Genomic DNA, 22,030 nt, shown 5'->3' with positions numbered 1-22,030 from the left:
AAGGTAATTAATTTAGACGTGTACTCTTAAGACCGAAAATAAGACCAGATATAAACGAAATAAAAGAGGCTGCTAAAGATACCAGATTGACATTCGATCTCGTAATTTGAAATTAAACTGTCAAAGCCTTCGCTTAAAAAGAAAGAAAACAACACACTATACAATAAACAAACAGTATACACAAAACACAACATATAAAACTATTCAACATGAACACCACCAACAACTGGGGGGATCCCGAGTATTCTGGAAGGGTAAGCAGATCCTGCTACACATTTGAAACCCATCGTGTTGCTCATCTTGGTATTAACTTATTAACAAGTTTAATTCGGTAGGTCACATTCGTGTAAAGGGGACGGGTTTAGTAGTTACGATAAAGCGTTTGCTTATGGTAGAACATAGGTGACAAAACTTTAATTTGAATAGACCCTTACATATAATGATTTGTGCAATTGGAGATAAATATCTGACATACTCTTATATGTTCCCTAAATTTATTAAACTTAATCAATACTTATGTGTTTTGATTTTTTTGTAAATAGGAAACAATGTCACAACAATGTATAATAATGTCTACATTTTTTATACTCTTGCCAATGACTCTATCTATCTCAAAATATTTTTTTCACATCGAAATGCATTTTCACACTCTTAACTCAATTTGCTATTTCTTTAACACGTTCGGCACGTAACACTGTTTGAAAACGTCTGATGGGTAAACATTTTATATCAACACATTCATGAATGTTCCTGTCGGTTTAACATAAGAAGGCTCGAGGGTACTAAACATTCAGGAAAATTAAACATTTTTTTTATTTAACATTTTATTTTTTACTCTTTTAGTTGTTACTTTCTGATATGGTACAAACATCAACCAAAATGAATTCGTTTTGGCCCCAAATGACTTTTGAAATGTATATATCATTGAAAAAGCTACACATTATCTCCTTTTGGTGAAAAACATGCATTTGTTGCATTAAAATTGAAATATTTTATTTGACTTATCGGTGACCTATATCTTTTATTATTATTGTGAAATTTAAGCGATTTCTGTTTCTCCTATTAGTTCAACAATAAGTACCTTTACAACAATGCATGCTTTTGTCGAAAGCAGATTGTGTGCTTAAATGAACTGTAACCCCATATTTATTTGTCTCTTAAGTATATAGGATAAAGTTTATTTAAAGAAAAAAATATCGAAATCCAATATTTAAAAAAAAAAAGATTAAAACCAGACTGTCAACCTTTCCCAAAATGTGCCCTAAGTTTTAATAGGACGTCATATATTCAAGATGAGTGTCGCACGCGAATCTTATATCACGAGACTTTAACCACATCTTGCCTTTTGTCAGTTTGAAATTGCAATGTCTTTTGATCTGAATACTATCCCTTCTTCTACAACAGCGGATTTTTTTTCATATCTAAAAGGAACTTCTTCGTATTGTTAAGTGCATATGCATCTGCACACAATGCATGGATATCGTAGTTTAAATAAATTTTGTGCTTTTTGATTTTTAAATATAGCTAGAATATAATACTCAATAATAAACTAAAAATTAAGTATGGCTTTAGATTATTTGTCTACGGTTACTGTATGGATAATATTTTTTTAACAAAAGAATCACGACTAATGCAAGTTACAATGATTGAATTCGCATGAAATTCTATGTGATCAAGACATGAAGTCAGTAAGCTATTTCATACATGTATTTTACATGTATAAAAAAGCACATAATGTAAAGTTATTTAATACCACTTTGTGTTATTATCCTTAAAAAGCACGGATATAAAAAACACATATGAAATTGATAGATTTGTGTGCCCACAATTAATAATTAGTACAGTCTTCATAATTGTTAAATAATGTGTTGCACGTGATGAATCTTGATATAAAAGGCATCAATTTAAATCTGACGCTTTGGTTTACTTTAAACTACTAAACACTACTTAATTTTTGGATTGGCAACGTTCCAGCAGCACCTGCATACGAAGTATATACCACTCAACTAGTACGATATGTCTGGGTTTTTATTCCGGAATAGAGTGGTGCTACTCACAAGAAAGCTATTAAACCAAGAGTTCCAAATGGCAAAGTAAAAACCATCTTTCAAAAATTGTACGACGGCATCTCGAGTTGGTTGACCAAGAAAATATCAAGATCTTGTTCACTTGTTAGTTTCATGTTTAGTACACTAAATATTGCGTTCGATTAAGTATAAGTCAGCATACCTAGAATCCAATGCAGTACTGTTAAGAACATGTTTACTTATTAGAAGTCATTTCATCGATAGAATAGTTGTTCAGTACTTTAAAGAATACCCGAATGATAAAATTATGAGGTCTGCTTCTTATTAGTTAGCTAAGTAATCGGGAGAAAAATAGAGCGAAAAAAATGAATGAATAGCAATATATAAGTATGTAATCAAAAGGAGACATCATCGGCAAATGGACTGTAGAAACTAAGTAAACATTGTGTATACTGTGTTTCTCGTTCCTTAAGCGGTGCTTAAAATATCAAACCTAAATTAAAAATGTTAACTATTTTGTAACAACACGTAAATATGTATGACCAACTTCAAAATTAAGTCCATGTATCAACGCTTTATGCAAATTAGATATTCTTGCACCAATTATTTAAGGGGTGCAGATAAGACCAGATTTTGCCAGGCTAAATTTCTGTCTTTACTTAATATACCATAAATTCCCACGAGAAATCAAATGTTTACGTCCTACCGCACTGCCGACATCCAATTGCAAGACCTACCTATTGTAATTAAAATGTATTTGTTCTAGAACATGCATGAAATATTTGCAACCGGAGGTAAACCAAACAACAATCAATCAATTCCATGAATAATTCAATGTACATAGTTCACGAAGACAGGATCTTGCTCTTAGGTCCGGATGTTGTCTCTTTTACTTTATTTGGCCTTTTTAACTTTTTTGGATTCGAGCGTCACTGATCAGAGTCTATTGTAGACGAAACGCAGCGTTGGCCATTTTAAAGCTGCAGTGATTAATTTTGTCAACTCAAACAAACAAAAACTGATAATGTCAATTAGTCGTAAGGGTTTGTAATAACATGAGCAACACGGAGGGTTTCACATGAGAAGCATGATTTGCTTTCCCTTTCGGCGCACCTGAGATCACCCCTAGTTTTTGGTGGGGTTCTTGTTGCTTAATCTTCAGCTGGAACAATGTTAATCCAAGGTGAGGATTGGGAGTCATTTTGCGACACTTAATTTGAAGAGGTAAACAACTCGTAGATAACTTAATGAGTAAACAAGACAAACAAGGAAGAGATAACCCTGAAACGAACGAATATGGACACTATTGCCACGATTACCTGAGGGCACTGATTACCTCAGGGCATACAGCAGCGGACCTAACTGCCATCTGCCGAACGAATGACACTAATAGTGAAGAAACTAATCCAAAAATTCTTCTCACTAATTCATTGACAAATTCAGACAAAGATCATGAAAATCACCAGACCGAAAATAAAGATAAAACCCTCAATAAAATTGAAAAACATGGACCAGAACAAATACTACAAATATAGATGAAAATGGTATAAATTTGCAAAAACAGAATGAAATGATTCAAATGCAATCGTACACAGTAAGAAAAGGCTGGGCATTTTTGAAGACTCAGTTGTCAAAAATTAATTCAACTTTTGCCAACACAATTGACATTTTTGGAACAAATCCCACACTGTCAGCTACTCTGCTGGAACTTTGCAAAAATAAAAAAATCTAAAGGTTAATCTGAAACTATCCAACCTGAAATAAAATAATTTGAAAATCAAATAAAAGAAAAAGATGATATGATTAGTTCATTTAGAAAAGAAGTTCAACAATAAAAAAAAACAAGATGTGGTATGAATGCCAATGAGACAACTATCCACAAAAAAACAAAATGACACAGACATGAACAACTATAGGTCACCGTGCGGCCTTCAACAATGAGCAAAGCCCATACCGCATAGCCAGCTATAAAAGGCCCCGATAAGACAATTGAAATCAATTCAAACGAGGAAACTAACGGCCTTATTTATGTAAAAAAATTAACGAAAAACAAATATGTAACACATAAACAAACGACAACCACTGAATTGACAGGCTCCTGACTTGGGACATGCAAATACATAAATATTGTGGCGGGATTAAATATGTTAGCGTGATCCCAATCCTCCTAACCTGGTACAGTGGTAGAACAGTACAACATAAGAACGAACTATAAAAATCAGTTGAAAAAGGCTTAACTCATCAGATGGACAAAAATACAAGTGGAGTTAATTACAAAATAGAAATCAAAAGGAGTATGCAAATAACTTCAAAATCAGATCAGTGTGATCAGAGAAGAAAAATTCAATCAACTATTGAAACTGAGAAACTCTCAGTCATACTTGAACAGATACAAAATGACAAAGGGAACTTGAATATTACATATTAAGAGAGAATGGATGATATAGCTAAAACAATTCGGAACCGTCAAGATAGATAGTCATTTCTGTATGTTAATGATGGAGAACCATGGAAAAAAAGTGTCTCTCAAAATAATAACTCTTCCGTCAACAATGAGCAACAAGAAGATCGACTCTGCATCTAAATTTGATCTCACAACTGAACACCAAAACAGACCTGACAGATTGTCTCCCACAAATGATTGGAGACAGACATCAATCCAACAATACTTAGAAACAGACAAAAGAACTGCACACAATGTCAAGAATGATGGGGGCATACCCTATTATCGGCAGAAAATGGTGATTATTTAATTAAATAATGCAAAACTTGATAATATTTGCTATCACGTTTCTACAGAATAAAAAAAAATTAATGAAGCATTGAATTATATTTCTTCTGCAAGATCAATTATAATTCATGTCGCAATTAATAATATCAAAATAAGAGAGGAATCGGCAGAAGAATCGGCAGAAGATGTCGTCCAAAGTTACGGAGAAATGGTAAACAAAGCTTTAGGTAAAGCAAATAGTTTCGTGTTCTCTTAAATATTCCCAGCAAAATATACATGGCTAAATAAAAAAAAGTCAAACATTGAATGAATTGATAAAATTAAAATTTGGGACAACATCAAGATTACTTATACTAGTATGTGAAAATAATAGTTTTAACAGCCGACAACGGCAAATGTAATTGACAATGTATACTCTTGCTCGATTCGCTTGTCTATATATCAAGCTACTGGGATTATTGTTGGAAATCTAAGGACAACTACAAAGTATGTGTTCACATGGGCAATTAGAAAACAAGAGAGGAGTGAGTCAGACTGATCACAAAAACTATATGAATGAATCTTTATTGCATTAGCAACAATATTGCTTTAGCATAAAACAAGATAATATACAAATATGACAAATATGACAGAATACAGAGAACAATTAAATAAATTAAATAATGCAGAGATAACTTATGATAATATGAATAATTATATATTAACTGATAATTTGCAATCTAAGAAGACGTTCTTACTACAATAACAACCATCTATTCAGAAATACAGGCTATGATTAACGAACCTTAGTGAGCGCGCTCACATACCCCACGTCCCCACATTGTCACTGGAATAAAGGACAAATAACTGTAAGAAAAAAATTGTATAAAAAAAAATATTTTAAAGGTTTCAGAGGAATTTACAATGACAAACTGTTGCAGTAGTATATTGGAGCAAATAAGTTCAAACTTCTATAAAAAAAAAAATGAATCTTGTTGATATGCACATCTACATAGTATGTCCTTATAATCTAAAATGGTTTCATGGAATTCTGTTGTGTGGTTTGCGAGGAGTTGCGATGGCAAGAACGGGACTGACGGACTGACGGACGGACGGACAGACGGACAGACGGATGGACGGGTCGAACACATTATACCCTCCGCGACTTCGTCGCGTGGGGTATAATAAAAGTCATTCAAAGAGTGATGACACAAGAAGACCATTGTATTACAATAATTGGTACACACACGATGTTAATACAGAACTTGGTCATTACAGTAGTACTAATTCAAGAAAATCCTTCGATTACGATTATTCATACATGTACAATACAGATGGAGAAGCTAGCCACTGAAGGAATTATCACAACAGAACATCTGAATATTATCAATAATACAGAGATGAAATAGATAGAGACCTTAGCATAGGTCAGATTTCTGACTTAGAGACCAGTATTGCATCTGCTTTTGCTGATGTTCTTTAAAAATGTTCATAATAATTCAATCATTATCAAGCGTTGCACAAAAAGGGTGAAGACAATAGTAGTATATATGAAAAAAAGAAATGTTTTTTTTTCTTCTTTCTTTTAGATTCAAAGTATGTGCATGTTGTTTGTTGAGGCAGAGGGTTTGACGTACTTTAAGAAAGAAAGAAATAAGTTCCCAATTTCTTTTTACATAGAGCAATTAAAATGTGTAAATCTAGATTTTGTAGTAGTATTTTTTTCTCTCTATCAATCATCAAGTGAACTTAAATCTATTTGCTAGTTAAAGAGGGATAATTCTAACTGTTTATTTTGAAAGCTTTTATTTGATTTTTTGCCATAAATATAGTAGTTCTAACTACCACAAAATATATTACATTGTGGTATGAGAATGTGTGTGTCAATAGTAAACGGATGCCCCATTCACATATCATTGTCTATGTTCAGTGGACCATTAAAATAGGGTTAAAACTCTAACTTGCATTAATATTATAGGTCGTATCACAGGTAACATGTGTACTAAGTTTTCATTTGATTGGACTTCAACTTCATTAAAAAAAAACTATCTTGACTTAAACTTTAATCTGAAGCGGGAAAGACGCATGTTCTGTGTTCAATAGACCGTGAAATTGGCATCGGCCTCTAATTTGGTATTACAATTAGAAGGGTCATATCATAGGGAACATGTGTACTAAGTTTACAGTTGATTGGACTACAACTTCATAAAAAAACTAGTTTGACCAAAAACCTTAGCCTGAAGCGTGACAGACGGACGAACGGACGAATTCTAAAGGACAACCGGACGTCCAGACGAACGGACACACCGATTGAAAACATAATGCCCTTAGGTGGAGCATTAAAAGTGTGGTTGTTTGACAGAATATACTTCTTAGTTAGTCAGAACAAAATAAATTATGCAAGTTGCTATTGTGAATGAGAACAAAGAGTAAAATATATCACCGGTATCTTTAACTGCAACTGGAGAAAATGTAGAATGTTTGGTATCTATATATACCAACTGATAAAAAATCAAGCTCTTACGATAATTGAACATTCGTAAAGTTTACGCTACCCATCGCGTGTCTTATAAACCATTGCACGTCAGCGAAAGGATCATTGCACACGCGAAAGGACAATCGCACTTCGGCGGAGACAATCGCACTTCAGCGTCCCCATCGCACCTCCGAGTCCTACATGCATATATATATATATATACATAGTGTTTTTATTCACAAATGTAAGCCGATGCATGGTGTTAACAATTTCATAGAATACAATTAAAACAAGGTATTGTTGCCTTATGCAGCTTTACGTGTTCCACCAATGGATCGTCTTGACTATGCTTGTAATACTTGCCACTGGGTGTTAAGCATGCAGTCATTTAGAATTCAACTATCAGAATTAAAGACCTCTTATATCTGTCAATGCGGTATGGGTTTTCTCTTGGCTGAAGGCCGAACAGTGACCGTTTTTTATGTGAAATACGAAAGTACAAGTACCGTTTAATCGAAAACAGTCATTGAATTTCCAGTTCCCACAGACTAACGTTTTAGGAAACATTATACTTTGTAAATAACGAAGACAAGAAAAGCAGCCGTTCAGTTTATCGATCAGAAATTGACGCTACTATCAAAGTGTTTTTAAAGCAATTCTAATGATTGAAAACAAGAATGCGAGTGTCCATAGTACACGGATGCGGCATGCCCCTCTCGAACTATCATTTTCTAAATTCAATTGACCATGAAATTGCGGTCAAAACTCTTAATTTGGCATTTAGATTGAAGAGCATATCATAGGGAAAACATGTGTATTAGGTTTCAATACTCAACTCCCGAGTCCTACATATATATATTTGGTGTGCCATTGAAAAAAGGTGCCTTGAAAAAAGGTAACCAGTGCATGATCTTAAAAATTTCATAGAAAAAAAAGTAAAACAGGTAATGGTGCGTTATGCAGTTTCCGGTGTTTCATATATATACATCGTTTTGAATACACTGGGTGTTAATCACGCAGGCAATTGGAACTACTAAGAACTGAAGGTCTGTTATAACTGCCTAGTATGCGGTATGGGTCTTGCTCTTTGTTGAAGGCCGTACGTTGACCGTCAGTTGTTTTGAATTTCTATGTAATTTGGTCTCGTGTGGATATTTGTCTTATTTGCAATCGTAACACGTCTTCTAATTTCTATAATTGTATCTGAAAGAGAAAAACCTTTATGTAAAGATATACTATTGTCCGTTCCCTTTTGTTCTTTTTATACACTACACTCAAATACGTTGAAAGTTGATCCAACTTACAATTGATTTAGTGTACAGACGTCATTCCCTTCATCAGTAATGTTCCAGCCCAAACATTTGAAAGTTATTTTGATGAACATATTAAATACTTCAAGTTGGAAGAATAAAGGAAACATATTAAATACTTGGATGAATTAAAGGAAATGTGTGACCAATTGAGAACTTTACGATTATGAACGCTTTCGGTACTTTTATTTAAGCATTGCACAAATACTTCTCAGACTGAATATGATGTAGAATATTTGAACGTATCTCAATGTATGACAATTACACAGTGGAAATTGTCTACATCCACCTCATTTGAACAGTTTGGTGGATAGTTGTCTCAATGACATTCATACAACCACATCTCCTTATTTCTATATGGTGAACAGGAATTACTTATTAATTTTAACTGTTTTTGAACTAGCTTCCAGTAACTATACGTGCACTCTCACTCCCATTAACTTGTGTAATTAAAAAATTTTGTTGATTGTTGTTGCGTTTTTGTCGGTGTGAAGGGATGATTTGGCGCTCACAAAAATGTTTTATCTGCTTGATTCTGTATGCATGTACATGTACTTTAGTGCACGGTTGTGGTTGCTTGTTGGCCATTATATTTGTTTTCATTTATCGTTTTGCACACAATTCTGGCTGTTTTATATCGTTCTTTTTTAATTGTTTTACATTTTGACATGTAGGGACCTATATAGCTTACTTTGCCTAGTGGGTTACTCATTGTCCAAGGCGGATATTTGATTAATTTTACATGATGTGGGTGGATAATTGATAGCCTTATCGCAATCTATGTTTTCAACCACTTCAGTGGCATGTAATAGGAAGAAGATGAAGAACGATTAAATTTTAGAAAACTTTTATTCAAAAGACATATCTGAAAAGTTACACACAAACATTTCATACTTTTTAATTGGCAATCATTATGCTAAAATATGTTAAAGGTTAAAACACTAAGGATGCCTTCATTATATGATGCATATATTTGTAATAAAAAGTTACATGTCAGAAACAAATATTATTTTATTGCATAGCAATATAATATTTCCCACAGAAAGTAACCAAAAGTTAGCGTGTAATAAATTCTAATATTGCACTTGTGCAATAAATCTTCAAAAAATTAAACAACAAAATCTAAGTTTAAACCAATTTTTATTTTTAAATATTATATTGCTTATTGTTATACAATAACTAGAGGCTCTAAAGAGCCTGTGTTGCTCACCTTGGTCTATGTGAATTTTAAACAGAGGACGCAGATGGATTCATGACAAAATTGTGTTTTGGTGATGGTGATGTGTTTGTAAATCTTAATTTACTAAACATTCTAGCTGCTTACAATTATCTCTATCTATAATTAACATGGCCCAGTAGTTTCAGAGGAGATGATTTTTGTAAAAGATTACTAAGATTTACGAAAAAATGGTTAAAACTTGACTATAAAGGGCAATAACTACTAAAGGGGTCAACTGACAATTTCGGTCATGTTGACTTATTTATAAATCTTACTTCGCCAACATTTATTGTATTTTAAAGTTTATCTCTATCTATAAACATATTCAAGATAATAACCAAAAGCAGCAAAATTTCCTTAAAATTACCAGTTCAGAGGCAGCAACCCAACAACGGGTTGTCTGATTCATCTCAAAATGTCAGGGCAGATAGATCTTGACCTGATTAACAAATTTATCCCCATGTCAGATTTGCTCTAAATGCTTTGGTTTTTGAGTTATAAGCCAAAAACTGCATTTAACCCAATTGTTCTATTTTTAGCCATGGTGGCCATCTTGGTTGGTTGGGCAGGTCACCGGACACAATTTTTAAACAAGATACCCTAATAATGATTTTGGCAATGGTTGGTCAAATTTGGCCCAGCAGTTTCAGAGGAGAAGCTTTTGTTAAAGTTAACGACGACGGACGCAGGACAACGACGGACGCCAAGTGATGAGAAAAGCTCACTTGGCCCTTCCGGCCAGGTGAGCTAAAAAGGGTATTGCATAAATATTGGGGAATATTGTCCCTCGTAGAACATATATTACTCTTGCAAGCACGTGCAATGTAAAAATCTACTCGGGACAATATACCCCAATATTCATGCAATAACCCTATATTACTACATTGATGACTTAATGATAGAACTAGACTTGTAAAACATAGATGTAAGTGTTAACATTATGTGCTATTGTTAAGAATAAATTAAGTATAATAATTCTGAATCATTAGAAAGCATTTAGAGAAATTACTGTTAAATCAAATAAAAGTAAACTCATGACTTATTTTTCAATTAAAAACTTTTTGACACAGAAAAATATCTGCAATTAGAATAATTTAAAGTACTCTGAAGGATCAGAATAAGTGCACACTGCTTTTAAAAAAAGTAGGCTGATAGATATGCCAAAAGCTATAAATATAAATCACAAACATTATGTACAAAATGCCCCTTGGATAAAGTTGAAGACAAAGAACATTTTATAAGTCAATGTCCCCTTTATAATCTTAAGAAAAGAATTTATGATAACACAGGTGGGTAAATGCAGGATTTATTTAATTTTCTAGACATCCCCCCTTTATTTATTTTTTAATTTGAAAGAAAAAAAAGTGATTCCAGAATAGTTTATGTGGTGCACATTGGTGATACATCTATAAATAAAATATGTTCTACTGTCACATGTGGTGTTTAAGTCTTAATATGATTTTGCAATGTGACTAATTTCCCACATAAATTAGTCTTTATAACAAGTTCCCATACTGAAAAATTTGCCATGAAAATTCACTGTATGATAAAAGATACATTAGTTTTTACTCTTTATGGAACATGTTTCCCTTTTATATTACAATTTCACATCTGTAGTTGTGAGTTTTATCATGACATTAGCTTTTCAATTTAACAAAAAAGTTATACAAGCATTTAGCCATTTTCAATAACCTGACTAGTTCTTCTTTACACAACTTAAAGGATTTGAAATATTATTGCTGTTATCAATTTGTTCTACTCCTTTGTTTGTTGTCTGCATATATCTTTAGGAGTTTCTTTATTATTCCTGACACACCTTTTGAAGGTGGTAAAAACTCATGCATAGTATCCTCTCTCAACTCCAAACAGTTCTTGAATTAGACTGTCAAAACTATAGACAGGACATAATTAATGGCTGTCTGTCCACCTGCCTGACTTTGAAAATGAAACACAATTACCAGTTTATTTAAGTGGAAACCCCTGTTAAAAAGTAACAGCCCAGATACGAATAATCTCTTCAAAATACAATAACTTTACCTTGAGGTCAAAGTGCAAGGTCAAAAGTAAGAAAGTAAGTTCATGATATGTTATCATGAGTTGGTCTACCCAAATGCTGAATATAAAAAGTCTACCTCAAACGACAAAAAAATGGCAGCTCAGATATATATTACTCATTTAAAAAAGAAAAAAATTACCTTGAGGGCTAAATGCCATAAATATTCACTTTAGAAATGTAAATTTCTTTAAAATTTCAAATGAGAATACAGGTTCTAAGGAGCCGGAATCGCTAACCTGTTTGACTGTTTCAATATTACAAAAACGATTACTCTTAAACCAGAAAGTTGACCATTACATCATGTACATTGAGGTGTTTAAAGAGAGATATAACTTTCAAACAGAAAATTTAACAATTTGACCCCTGTAGACTATTTTTTGTAGAGAGTAGAATAATTCGCCATTTTAATTTTGACTCTAAAATGTTCATAGTTTTTAGATATAACCAAAAATATACCCAAATCAGCAAATTTCAGTATTTAAAGAGAGATAACTCTTAAACATAAAATCTGACTATTTTGCCTATGCAGACATATCTGTCATGTCTGTATATTTTGTTGAGCTGAATATTAATTTTGGCTTAAGATGTTACAGTTTTCTAGATGTTAACCAAGAAAATAGGGAAATGGTCATTTTAACTAAAATGACAACTTTCAGTCTACTTTTTTGGAAATGCATCGTGTTTTAAATGCCCACTTTAAAACAGAATTGATAAATGTATACAATTGATTAAGGCTATTCAGATCAAGTTTCCCTTTTCCATTCTGATCCAAAAATACAAATGGAATTTCTGGTGAATCTAAATAATAAAGCTTATTTCCATGTTTAACGATAGCAGACATTTGATAACTTCTAGGTGTAACAACCAAACCAAATACAGCATCTTGGAAGAAAAGTTTTGAAAGCAATTTTGATATATTCTGAAAATAACCTTCCTTCTCACTATATGCTGGCTTCATTTCAACCACCAATGGAAATGAACCTGGATCATCAGCAATAGCAACACAAAGATCTGGTACGACTTTGGATTTTGAAACTTTATTGCATGAAGTACCAGTTTCGGCAGATGTGCTGGAAGATGCAGAACAAGATTCAAGACTTAATGAAGATAAATTTGATGTCATTGAACCAACACGAGCTTGTACAAAGGGTGCATTAAACTCCATCTGTGTCATTACATCTTCCAAGTCACCACAAATGCTTTCAATAATAGTGCTGGAACTACAATGGTTAGAAGGTGCTACACAAGATACATCATCAATGTCATTACCAGTGGTCTGAACAATTTTCTGTACTAACTGTTCCATCCAAGCTTTTGCTGTGCCATTTTTCATATCACACTTCAAAGCTGCTCCAAAATGTGACAGATATTTTTGTTGGCCTAAAACAAAGAAAGTTTAGACAATGTTTATATTTGAAAAGAACAAGAATGTGTCCTAAGTACATAGATGTACCACTCGCATTATCATTTCCCATGTTCAATGGACCGTGAAATTGGGTAAAAAATCTACTTTGGCCTTAAAAGTAAAACAATCAACCAATTGGGAACATGTGTACTAAGTTTCAAGTTGATTGGACTTTAAACTTCATCAAAAACTACCTTGACCAAAAACTTTAACCTGAAACTCACACTTTTAATTTCTATGTTCAGTGGACCATGAAAATGGGGTCAAAAGTCTGATTTTGTTTTAAAATAAGAAATACCATAACATTAGGAACATGTGCACTAAGTTTTAATTTGATTGGACTTCAGCTTCATCAAAAACTACCTTGACCAAAAACTTTAACCTGAATCCCACACTTTTAATTTATATGATCAGTGGACCATGAAAATGGGGTCAAAAGTCTGATTTTGTTTTAAAATAAGAAAGATCATATCATAAAAAACATGTGTACTAAGTTTCAAGTTGATTGGACTTCAGCTTCATCAAAAACTACCTTGACCAAAAACTTTAACCTGAATCTCACACTTCTAATTTCTATGTTCATCAGTGGACCACGTGGGTCAAAAGTCTATTTTTGTTAAAAATAAGACAGATCATATCATAAGGAACATGTGTACTAAGTTGTAATACCACCAAATCATGGTATTTCACATCCGGTTGTATACGAAAGTAGGTCGAAAAAAATATTCCCTTGAATTTGACCGTTGTAGGTTATTTATCCTACATATATCTTGGGTATTTCAAAACACATTATTTTTGATTTTTGATTTCTATAGAAAATTTTGTAATCTTGAGGTTATATGGTGACTAAACCTTGTTCACAGATAGAATAAGGGGAGAAATTTGATTGGTTAACTTCCAATGATGGTTATTTTCTTATATGCAATGAAATGTTATGTGAAATTTTTTCTATAGAACTGGACAGGATAAAACTTCACTCATGCCAAGTATTTCTTTATTTGAAACAAAGATAAATTCTGCATAATATTTTGAAAAGTGCAAATTTAACAAAGACAGGGGGAAATCAATGGTGGTATTACACCTCAAGTTAATTTGACTTCAGCTTCATCAAAAACTACCTTGACCTAAAACTTTAACCTGAAGTGGGACCAGTGGAAGGACAGACGAACCATATGACAGACAAACGAACAGACAGACAAACGAACAGACACAAGTACAGAAGAGCAGAAGGACGCACAGACCAGAAAACATAATGCCCCTCTACTATTGAAGGTGGGGCATAAAAAGGTAAACAATAGCACCACAAATTCATACAAAAGGCTTTCAAGAGCCTGAATAGGTCATCAAACAAACCCTGTTCTTTAGCATGTTAACATACATAATTAGATGTACATTTATGTCAGTCAGGGTACTACTTGTAGAAGTAATCTTTATTTACTTGAAGAATTAAACTAGAGGCTCTAAAGAACCTGTGTCGCTCACCTTGGTCAATGTGAATATTAAACAAAGGACACAGATGGATTCATGACTAAATTGCGTTTTGGTTTTGTGTTTGTAGATCTTACTTCACTAAAGGTTCTTGCTGCTTACAGTTATCTCTATCTATAATGATCTTGGCCCAGTAGTTTCAGTGGAAAATGTAAGTGAAAATTTACCAAAATTTTGAAAATTGTAAAAATTGACTATACAGGACAATAACTCCTTAGGGGTCAATTGACCATTTTGATCATGTTGACTTATTTTAAGATTTTACTTTGCTGTACAGTATTGCTGTTTACTGCTTATCTCTATCTATAATAATATTCAAGATAATAACCAAAAAAAATACCAACATTTTCCTTAAATTTACTAATTTGGTGGCAGCAACCCAACAACGGGTTTTCTGATTTGTCTGAAATTTTCAGGGCAGATAGATCTTGACCTAGTAGATAATTTAACATATGACAGACTTGCTTTAAATGCTTCGGTTTCAGAGTTATAAGCCAAAAACTGCATTTTACTCCTATGTTCTATTTTTAGCCATGGCAGCCATTTTGGTTGGTTGGCCGGGTCACCAGGGGGGTTTTTTAAACAAAAAACCCCAATGATGATTGTGGCCAAGTTTGCTTAAATTTGGCCCAGTAGTTTCAGAGTAGAAGATTTTTCTAAAAGATTACTAAGATTTACGAAAAATAGTTAAAAATTGACAATAAAGGGCAATGACTCCAAAAGGGGTCAACTGATCATTTTGGTCATGTTGACTTATTTGTAAATCTTACTTTGCTGAACATTTTTGAAGTTTACAGTTTATCGCTATCTATAATAATATTCAAGATAATAACCAACAGCAGCAAAATTTCCTTAAAATTACCAATTTAAGGGCAGCAACCCAACAACGGGTTGTCCAATTCATCTGAAAATTTCAGGGCAGATAGATCTTGACCTGATAAACAATTGTATCCCGTCAGATTTGATCTAAATGCTTTGGTTTTTGAGTTATAAGCCAAAAACTGCATTTTACCCCTATGTTCTATTTTTAGCCATGGCAGCCATCTTGGTTGGTTGGACGGGTCATCAGACACATTTTTTTAAACTAGATACCCCAATGATGATTGTGGCCAAGTTTGGTTAAATTTGGCCCAGTAGTTTCAGAGGAGAAGATATTTGTAAAAGTTAACGCCAGAGGACGGACGCCAAGTGATGAGAAAAAGTTACTCTTTGGGCCAGGTGAGCTAAAAAAAACTATATACCTATACAAGTTAAATATACTGTTTGAATAAAATCCCCTGAATTTTATCAAAAAATTGATTTTTTTTCACTTACTATTTGTAGTGTTCTGAAGACAAATGGGATTTTCATTGTCTATGAACTTACACCTAAATGATTAATAAAGACATATATGCAAAGGGCAGATAATCTTAAATGTCTATAAGAGCAAAGAAATCTTAAGAATTCAAAAAAAGAAGATAGGATGACTTTTTCTACTTATATAAGTAAAAAAAATCTGAGTGTCTAAGGGACATTAACTAAGCCATTTTATGTTCACCTATATAAGTTAATAAAATTCACTTGAATTTTCACCTATACAAGTTATAAAATTTCACTTGTATAAGTATTCTATAAATGTACTTATATCATGTATATAAGTATATTAATATTACTTCTTCAAGTAAATACAAATTATTTGTACAAATACATGTAGGTATACCCCTGTGGGGGGACAACTCAATTATTTTCATAGTGTTTTATGTTAAACTATTCTAGTATATATATTGTTGAAATACCAGTCTGACCCTAATTAGCATATAAAATAGTGTTTTACAAGTAAGTTTGCCCACATCAACTGGATTCAGTTTCAATTTGTCAATTTAGGATCATCAAAACACTTATAAATGTCATTAGATATACATGTAGGAACAATTTACAGTTTAAATATCTCCTAGCCATGTTATGTGTCTCACCTGTTGAAAGCTTTATATCAGCTGCTTTCTTTTTTAAGGCTCCAGATGTCATTGTTGAGTCAGTTACCCATTGCATTACAGATCCAACCAATTCATACTTATAATCTAAAAGCTCTATCCATTGTGATATTTTATTCCAGTATTCATCTTTTAATTCGGAAATCTCAAATCCCTCTAAATATCTTGCAAGCCATCCATAAAAATCCTTGTATGACCAAATTCCTGCCCCAATGTACTTGTAGCCAGGCCCCTCACAAGAGCTGTTTTCTCTGGTGATGAATTTAACATGCTTTGGCTTTCTAGCCATCTTATTCTTGACAACAGGAGACAAAATCCTTACACAAACTGCTCTTTGATTATAAGATGCCATCCATCCCTGTAAGTTTTATGAGAATAATTATATTACAAACCATAATATATGTTAGTCAAAGAGGTACATTACAGAAAAAACATGTAATTTTTAAATTATGAGATATTTTTTGTAACATATTTTATGAAACATAGGCAATGATAGGTCATCTACAATTCCAAAGTACAACTTGTATCGACTATTGACTTTATTGTGCACTTAATTAACATTATAAAACAAGCAACTACTGTAAACCAACATATTTTTTGCAAATACTTTATTTTGTGTTTTACCCTTTAATTTCTAGTCTATTTCAGGGCTATTTAATTTCGCGATTTTCTAATTTAAAGATATAGTTTAATAAGGAAAGATAAAAAATTTACAAATTAGCAACGATTTATATTCACGTTATTTTTCTACTCGCAAAAGTTGCGAAAATTAGTATTACAGCAGGAAAGAAGTCATGTGACCTTTATGTTAAGTGATAATGGTGAGGGATGCTGTCAGACTCCCAAAGATGCATTCAGTGTCACCAATTTACATTGAACATGATAGTCAGTCAGGTGTACTACTTATACAAGTAGTTTATATTTTAATCAGGAAAACTGCTGGCAAAACTTTAAAGGGGAATAATTCAGAAAACATAGAAGTGACACCACCCTATAAATTGGAATTAAATCTGTGTTTTATGGTACATATACTTAGTTGAATAGCATTGGGTATCAGTTTTAAGACATTGGTTGAGGCAAACTGTAATGAGAGAATGGACAGAAAACAATTTCCAGTTAAAATGGGGCATATTAAACAGAAGAAGTGACAATACCCAATTTTGATAAGATCTGTGTTATATATTACTTAAAATTGTGTACCGGTATATATATGTTAAAAAAACTTTTGTTTGTGGCAAACTAAAGTAAGAGAACAGAAACTAATTTCAGATGGACGTACATATATGCCCAGGGTTTCCCCTGGGTCAATTATTTTTTTCGCCACCTCTTTCGCCAAAAAGTCTGAGAAAATCGAAAAAAAAGTAAATAAACAAGACGGAGGAAAATCGTAATATATATATTTTTTTCGCCAAATTCTTGCGCAAATGACGAATCTTTATCGCCACCATTATTATTTTTTCGCAAATTGTGAAAATGGCGACCGCCAGCAGAAACCTTGCATGCCAACAAGGGTAAAGCTTTAATTATGTTCCAATTGCCATACATCAGGGGCATAATAAATTATCCCTCAGATTGACCCCAATCCTATTCATTCTTCTGATAAAACTATCTACAGGCTGACCAAGGAGCTGGAATTGGTCACCTGGAAAATCATTCATTTTTTAAACAACTTTTCAATGACAAAATGCAATAATAACGTCGTAGTCCTGATAATCTACTTGGAAACCAAATTTTGTCGAAATCTGAGCAACTTATTATTTTGGCGGCTATTTTCAAAACAGCTGTGATTAAAAACTTAAGTGGTTGTCATACAGTTTACCATTTTACAGTGTCATAAAACTCCTTTACACTGATTTCCATTTAGATTATGTACATGATGTAGATAGGATCATTTTTGGAATTTTAATGAATAAGTTTTAAATTGATTTGACTTTTAACATGTTTAAGGGAATATGATACAGTAGCAAGGGCAGATAATAATGTTTTCAAAACTGCTCGTGTTGTTTTCATGACGTTGGTAACCAGAATGTTGTAATTTCACAATGTTTCTGTATCTAAGCTAGAACGTTAACATTTTGCGACGTCACTTTTAAAGAAGTCGTATTTCCTGGAATATTCACTGACGTCAATAATTTTGATTGTGCGAATTTCAAAAAAGTACCTGCTGGTGTCTTTTGGTATTCTTCATCACATTTGTATTTTGTTCGTTGTTTTGTACTTAAATCAGGCTGTAAGTTACCCGTTTGAGTTGTTTTGCACTTGTCATATAGGGGCCTTTCATAGCTTAATTTGCAGTATGGGTTTTATTCATTGTTGAAGGCCATCTGATGTATGGATGTCCTATAGTCATTTAGCCATTTGGTCTCTGATTGAGATTTGCCTCATTGGTAATCATACCATGTCTTCTTATTTGTATAAGCATGTCCCTATTCTACTTCAATTTATTGAGAGATAAAAATTGAAGTATTGACAAATGTACACTAATTGCAGACAGACAGATCAGAAAGTGTACACACGTTAAAACTCGTTGTTTCGTTAGACGATTGGACAGACGAACAAAGTGTTTTCAATATAGCTCTACTTCTAGACAAACATTAGTCCGCCAATTTTCATACGCAAAGCCATGAAAAAGGTTATGTAACTTATCTATTGATAAAGACATCACTCAATACTATTCTCTTTATATACCGGCTGCTGTACCCTATAATATATTACAACTTCATTTTTGGTCGATTGAGGCAATAATGGCATGAATTAAATTGCCCAAAACAGCTCTTATTATTAAACAAGAAGTACTGCTTATAATTTAAATTTGAAAGATGATTATCTTTTGAATGTAAAAAAAATCAAAGTACGTCCAGACCTTTTAAAGTTGACGATACGGTATGGGTTTTGTCATTGTTGAAGGTTGTACTGTTGTCAATGTATGGTATCGCCTCACTTAATTTACAGTTGGTTCACATTTTTTCATGTCAATAATGTTGTCTATTCTCTTACAGTATATGAAGCAATATAGAACTAATGTCGGACGGAGATGCACTTTTATACTTCTATCGGATTTATTTTTTGCCATACATCTGACACAGCAAACTGCTGAAATCCTTTTTTATAGTCTTCTTTTTTTATTATGAAAAAAATCCTGTCCAAATTTCGTTTCATAAATGTTTAGCATAAAAGTTTTTTTTCCATTTTATGAATAACCATCTTATAAATTTTTATGATAAGTATTAACGCTTTGAAAAACACCTGCATATACTTAACAGCGAACTCGTGTAAAGCAGGAATGATTACACGACAACGTTGCAATTAAAACTTAATTTAACGTAAATTAGCCCCATACTGACAGACATTGTAAAATATTAAGGTATACAGCTTTTATTGAAAAAAAAGCAGATGGACCCCTATTTTTTTTTTTGCAATCACTCAAGTATTGTTTTAAGAACACTCCGCCAAAATTTTAGGAAAAAATCAATGATCAAATTTTTTCGGCACTTCCCAAAAGACGCAAAAATATGGTCAATTTCTTTATTTCAGATATATAGTAATCTTAATCCAGAACATGATGATTTGATTTAACCTTAAACTTGTTTCAGCATGTTGATGCCATGAATCAGCGGTCACTTGTGGGGCAGTCACATGTCCATTTTAGTACATTATGATGACTATTTATTTATACACAACAGTCGCATGTCAGTTGTAGGACATACTTAAGACAGCAAAAAATCTAGACAGCAAGTCAAATGCTTGCCTCAACATGCTCTAAAAACACTGCAATACCATCATGCTCAAAATTTTGTAATACTGTCTTGCAATAATCCCTGATGTCAGAACCATCATTTGACCAAATTGTCTGTCATGGCTCTCCATACACTATAGATGTGTTGTGGGTTAACCTCCAACCTTACTTAAAGTTCTAGATCAGCCACTATATATATATAAAAAAGAAGATGTGGTATGATTGCCAATGAGACAACTATCCACAAAACACCAAAATGACACAAACATTAACAACTATAGGTCACCGTACAGCCTTCAACAATGATAAAAGCCCACACCTCATAGTCAGCTATTAAAGGCCCAGATAAGACAATGTAAAACAATTGACCACTTTCGAGTTCATCCGTCACTGGAAAAAACTCGTCAATTATACGCGCCTTTATCATCGTCATTTGTGCGTTTAGGGGCGTCGTCACTTCCTTCCAATGTTGAGCGAGTGGTTGGAAAACTATAATTCTATATTGTACGAATTATTCGGCAAATTGAATTCTCAAAATTGACAATCAACACTGCTTTCATTAGGGAAATGTCAGTAAGTACCTACAGAGCAACAAAGACGATCACTAAGACGCTTGATGAACGTAAATAGTGCAGGGATACAGGCGAGCCCCTCTATCTGGTAAATGACGTAATAAAGGCGTGTATAATTGACGAGTTTTTGCCGGTGACGGATGAACTCGAAAGTGGTCTATTCAAACGAGAAAACTAACGGCCTTATTTATGTAAAAAAATGAATGAAAAACAAATATATGTAACACATAAATTCATAAACCATTTTGTAAACAAACGACAACCACTGAATTACAGGCTCCTGACTGTATACATGTATATTGTACAGTACCAATGGCTTAATTTTGTAAATGGGTGATAGTGATTCTAACAGTAAGTTAAAACTGAGTCCCTCTAAATATTCATATGCATGTATGCATGTAATAATTTAAAAACATATTCTTCGGGAGTGCTCCTTCGATAGGAGGAAACTATCAGTAAACAAAAAACAGTAATTGGCGTACAAAAGCTAACGTTCTCTGTTCGTCGTCATCACATAGGTCCACGTTGTGTCTTTTGCCTTTTGTGGATTTCATGTTGAACATGCCTGCGTTGATTGTCTGCGTCGCCATAATGTCTGTTTTGATGAAATTCGTCAATCTTCTCTTATAATATCATGAACCAGGGGAATATAAGTAAGGGGAGGGAAACCGATGGTAATATGGTAGGAAGTTCTTTTTCAAACGAGGAGTAGAAACCACCTGTAAACAATATTTGAGACAAACTAACTGTAAAATAGTCCCAGCTCGGAGTCCCAGACTAAAGTAAGAACTGATATAGAAAGAACTAATTAAAAATATGAAGCATCCATGTGTTACAATGTTCAAATCATACTTAAAACTAGTCCAAATAATTATGACGTCTGGCAAGGCTATTTTTTTTTTCTGGGACGCCTTAGGAAGGAAGGCGTCACAGAAAAAAAATAAAATAGCCTTGCCAAATTCCTAAGGCGTCCCAGAAAAAAGAAAAATAGCCTTGCCAGACGTCATAATTATTTGGACTAACTTAAAACTAGACTAAATTAAAGCCTCATGCAGTCTAAT

General features: G+C 33.1%; 1 protein-coding gene across 1 annotated transcript; it reads right to left on the bottom strand.

Annotated features, from left to right (window-relative positions):
* Positions 1 to 9,353: 9,353 nt before the first annotated feature.
* Positions 9,354 to 21,649, bottom strand: LOC134721651 (uncharacterized). Its single transcript, XM_063584790.1, has 3 exons — positions 21,452 to 21,649; positions 16,644 to 17,019; positions 9,354 to 13,178 (listed from the first exon to the last, which is right to left on the bottom strand). Exons 1-3 carry the CDS (start codon positions 21,557 to 21,559, stop codon positions 12,451 to 12,453), a joined length of 1,212 nt encoding a protein of 403 aa, XP_063440860.1. The 5' UTR covers positions 21,560 to 21,649; the 3' UTR covers positions 9,354 to 12,450.
* Positions 21,650 to 22,030: the final 381 nt, after the last annotated feature.

Source organism: Mytilus trossulus, chromosome 6 (genome assembly GCF_036588685.1).
Source record: "Mytilus trossulus isolate FHL-02 chromosome 6, PNRI_Mtr1.1.1.hap1, whole genome shotgun sequence".
Taxonomy (NCBI): Eukaryota; Metazoa; Mollusca; class Bivalvia; order Mytilida; family Mytilidae; genus Mytilus; species Mytilus trossulus.
Note: the sequence above shows the minus strand (reverse complement) of the source record. Positions and strands in the feature narration are given on the sequence as shown.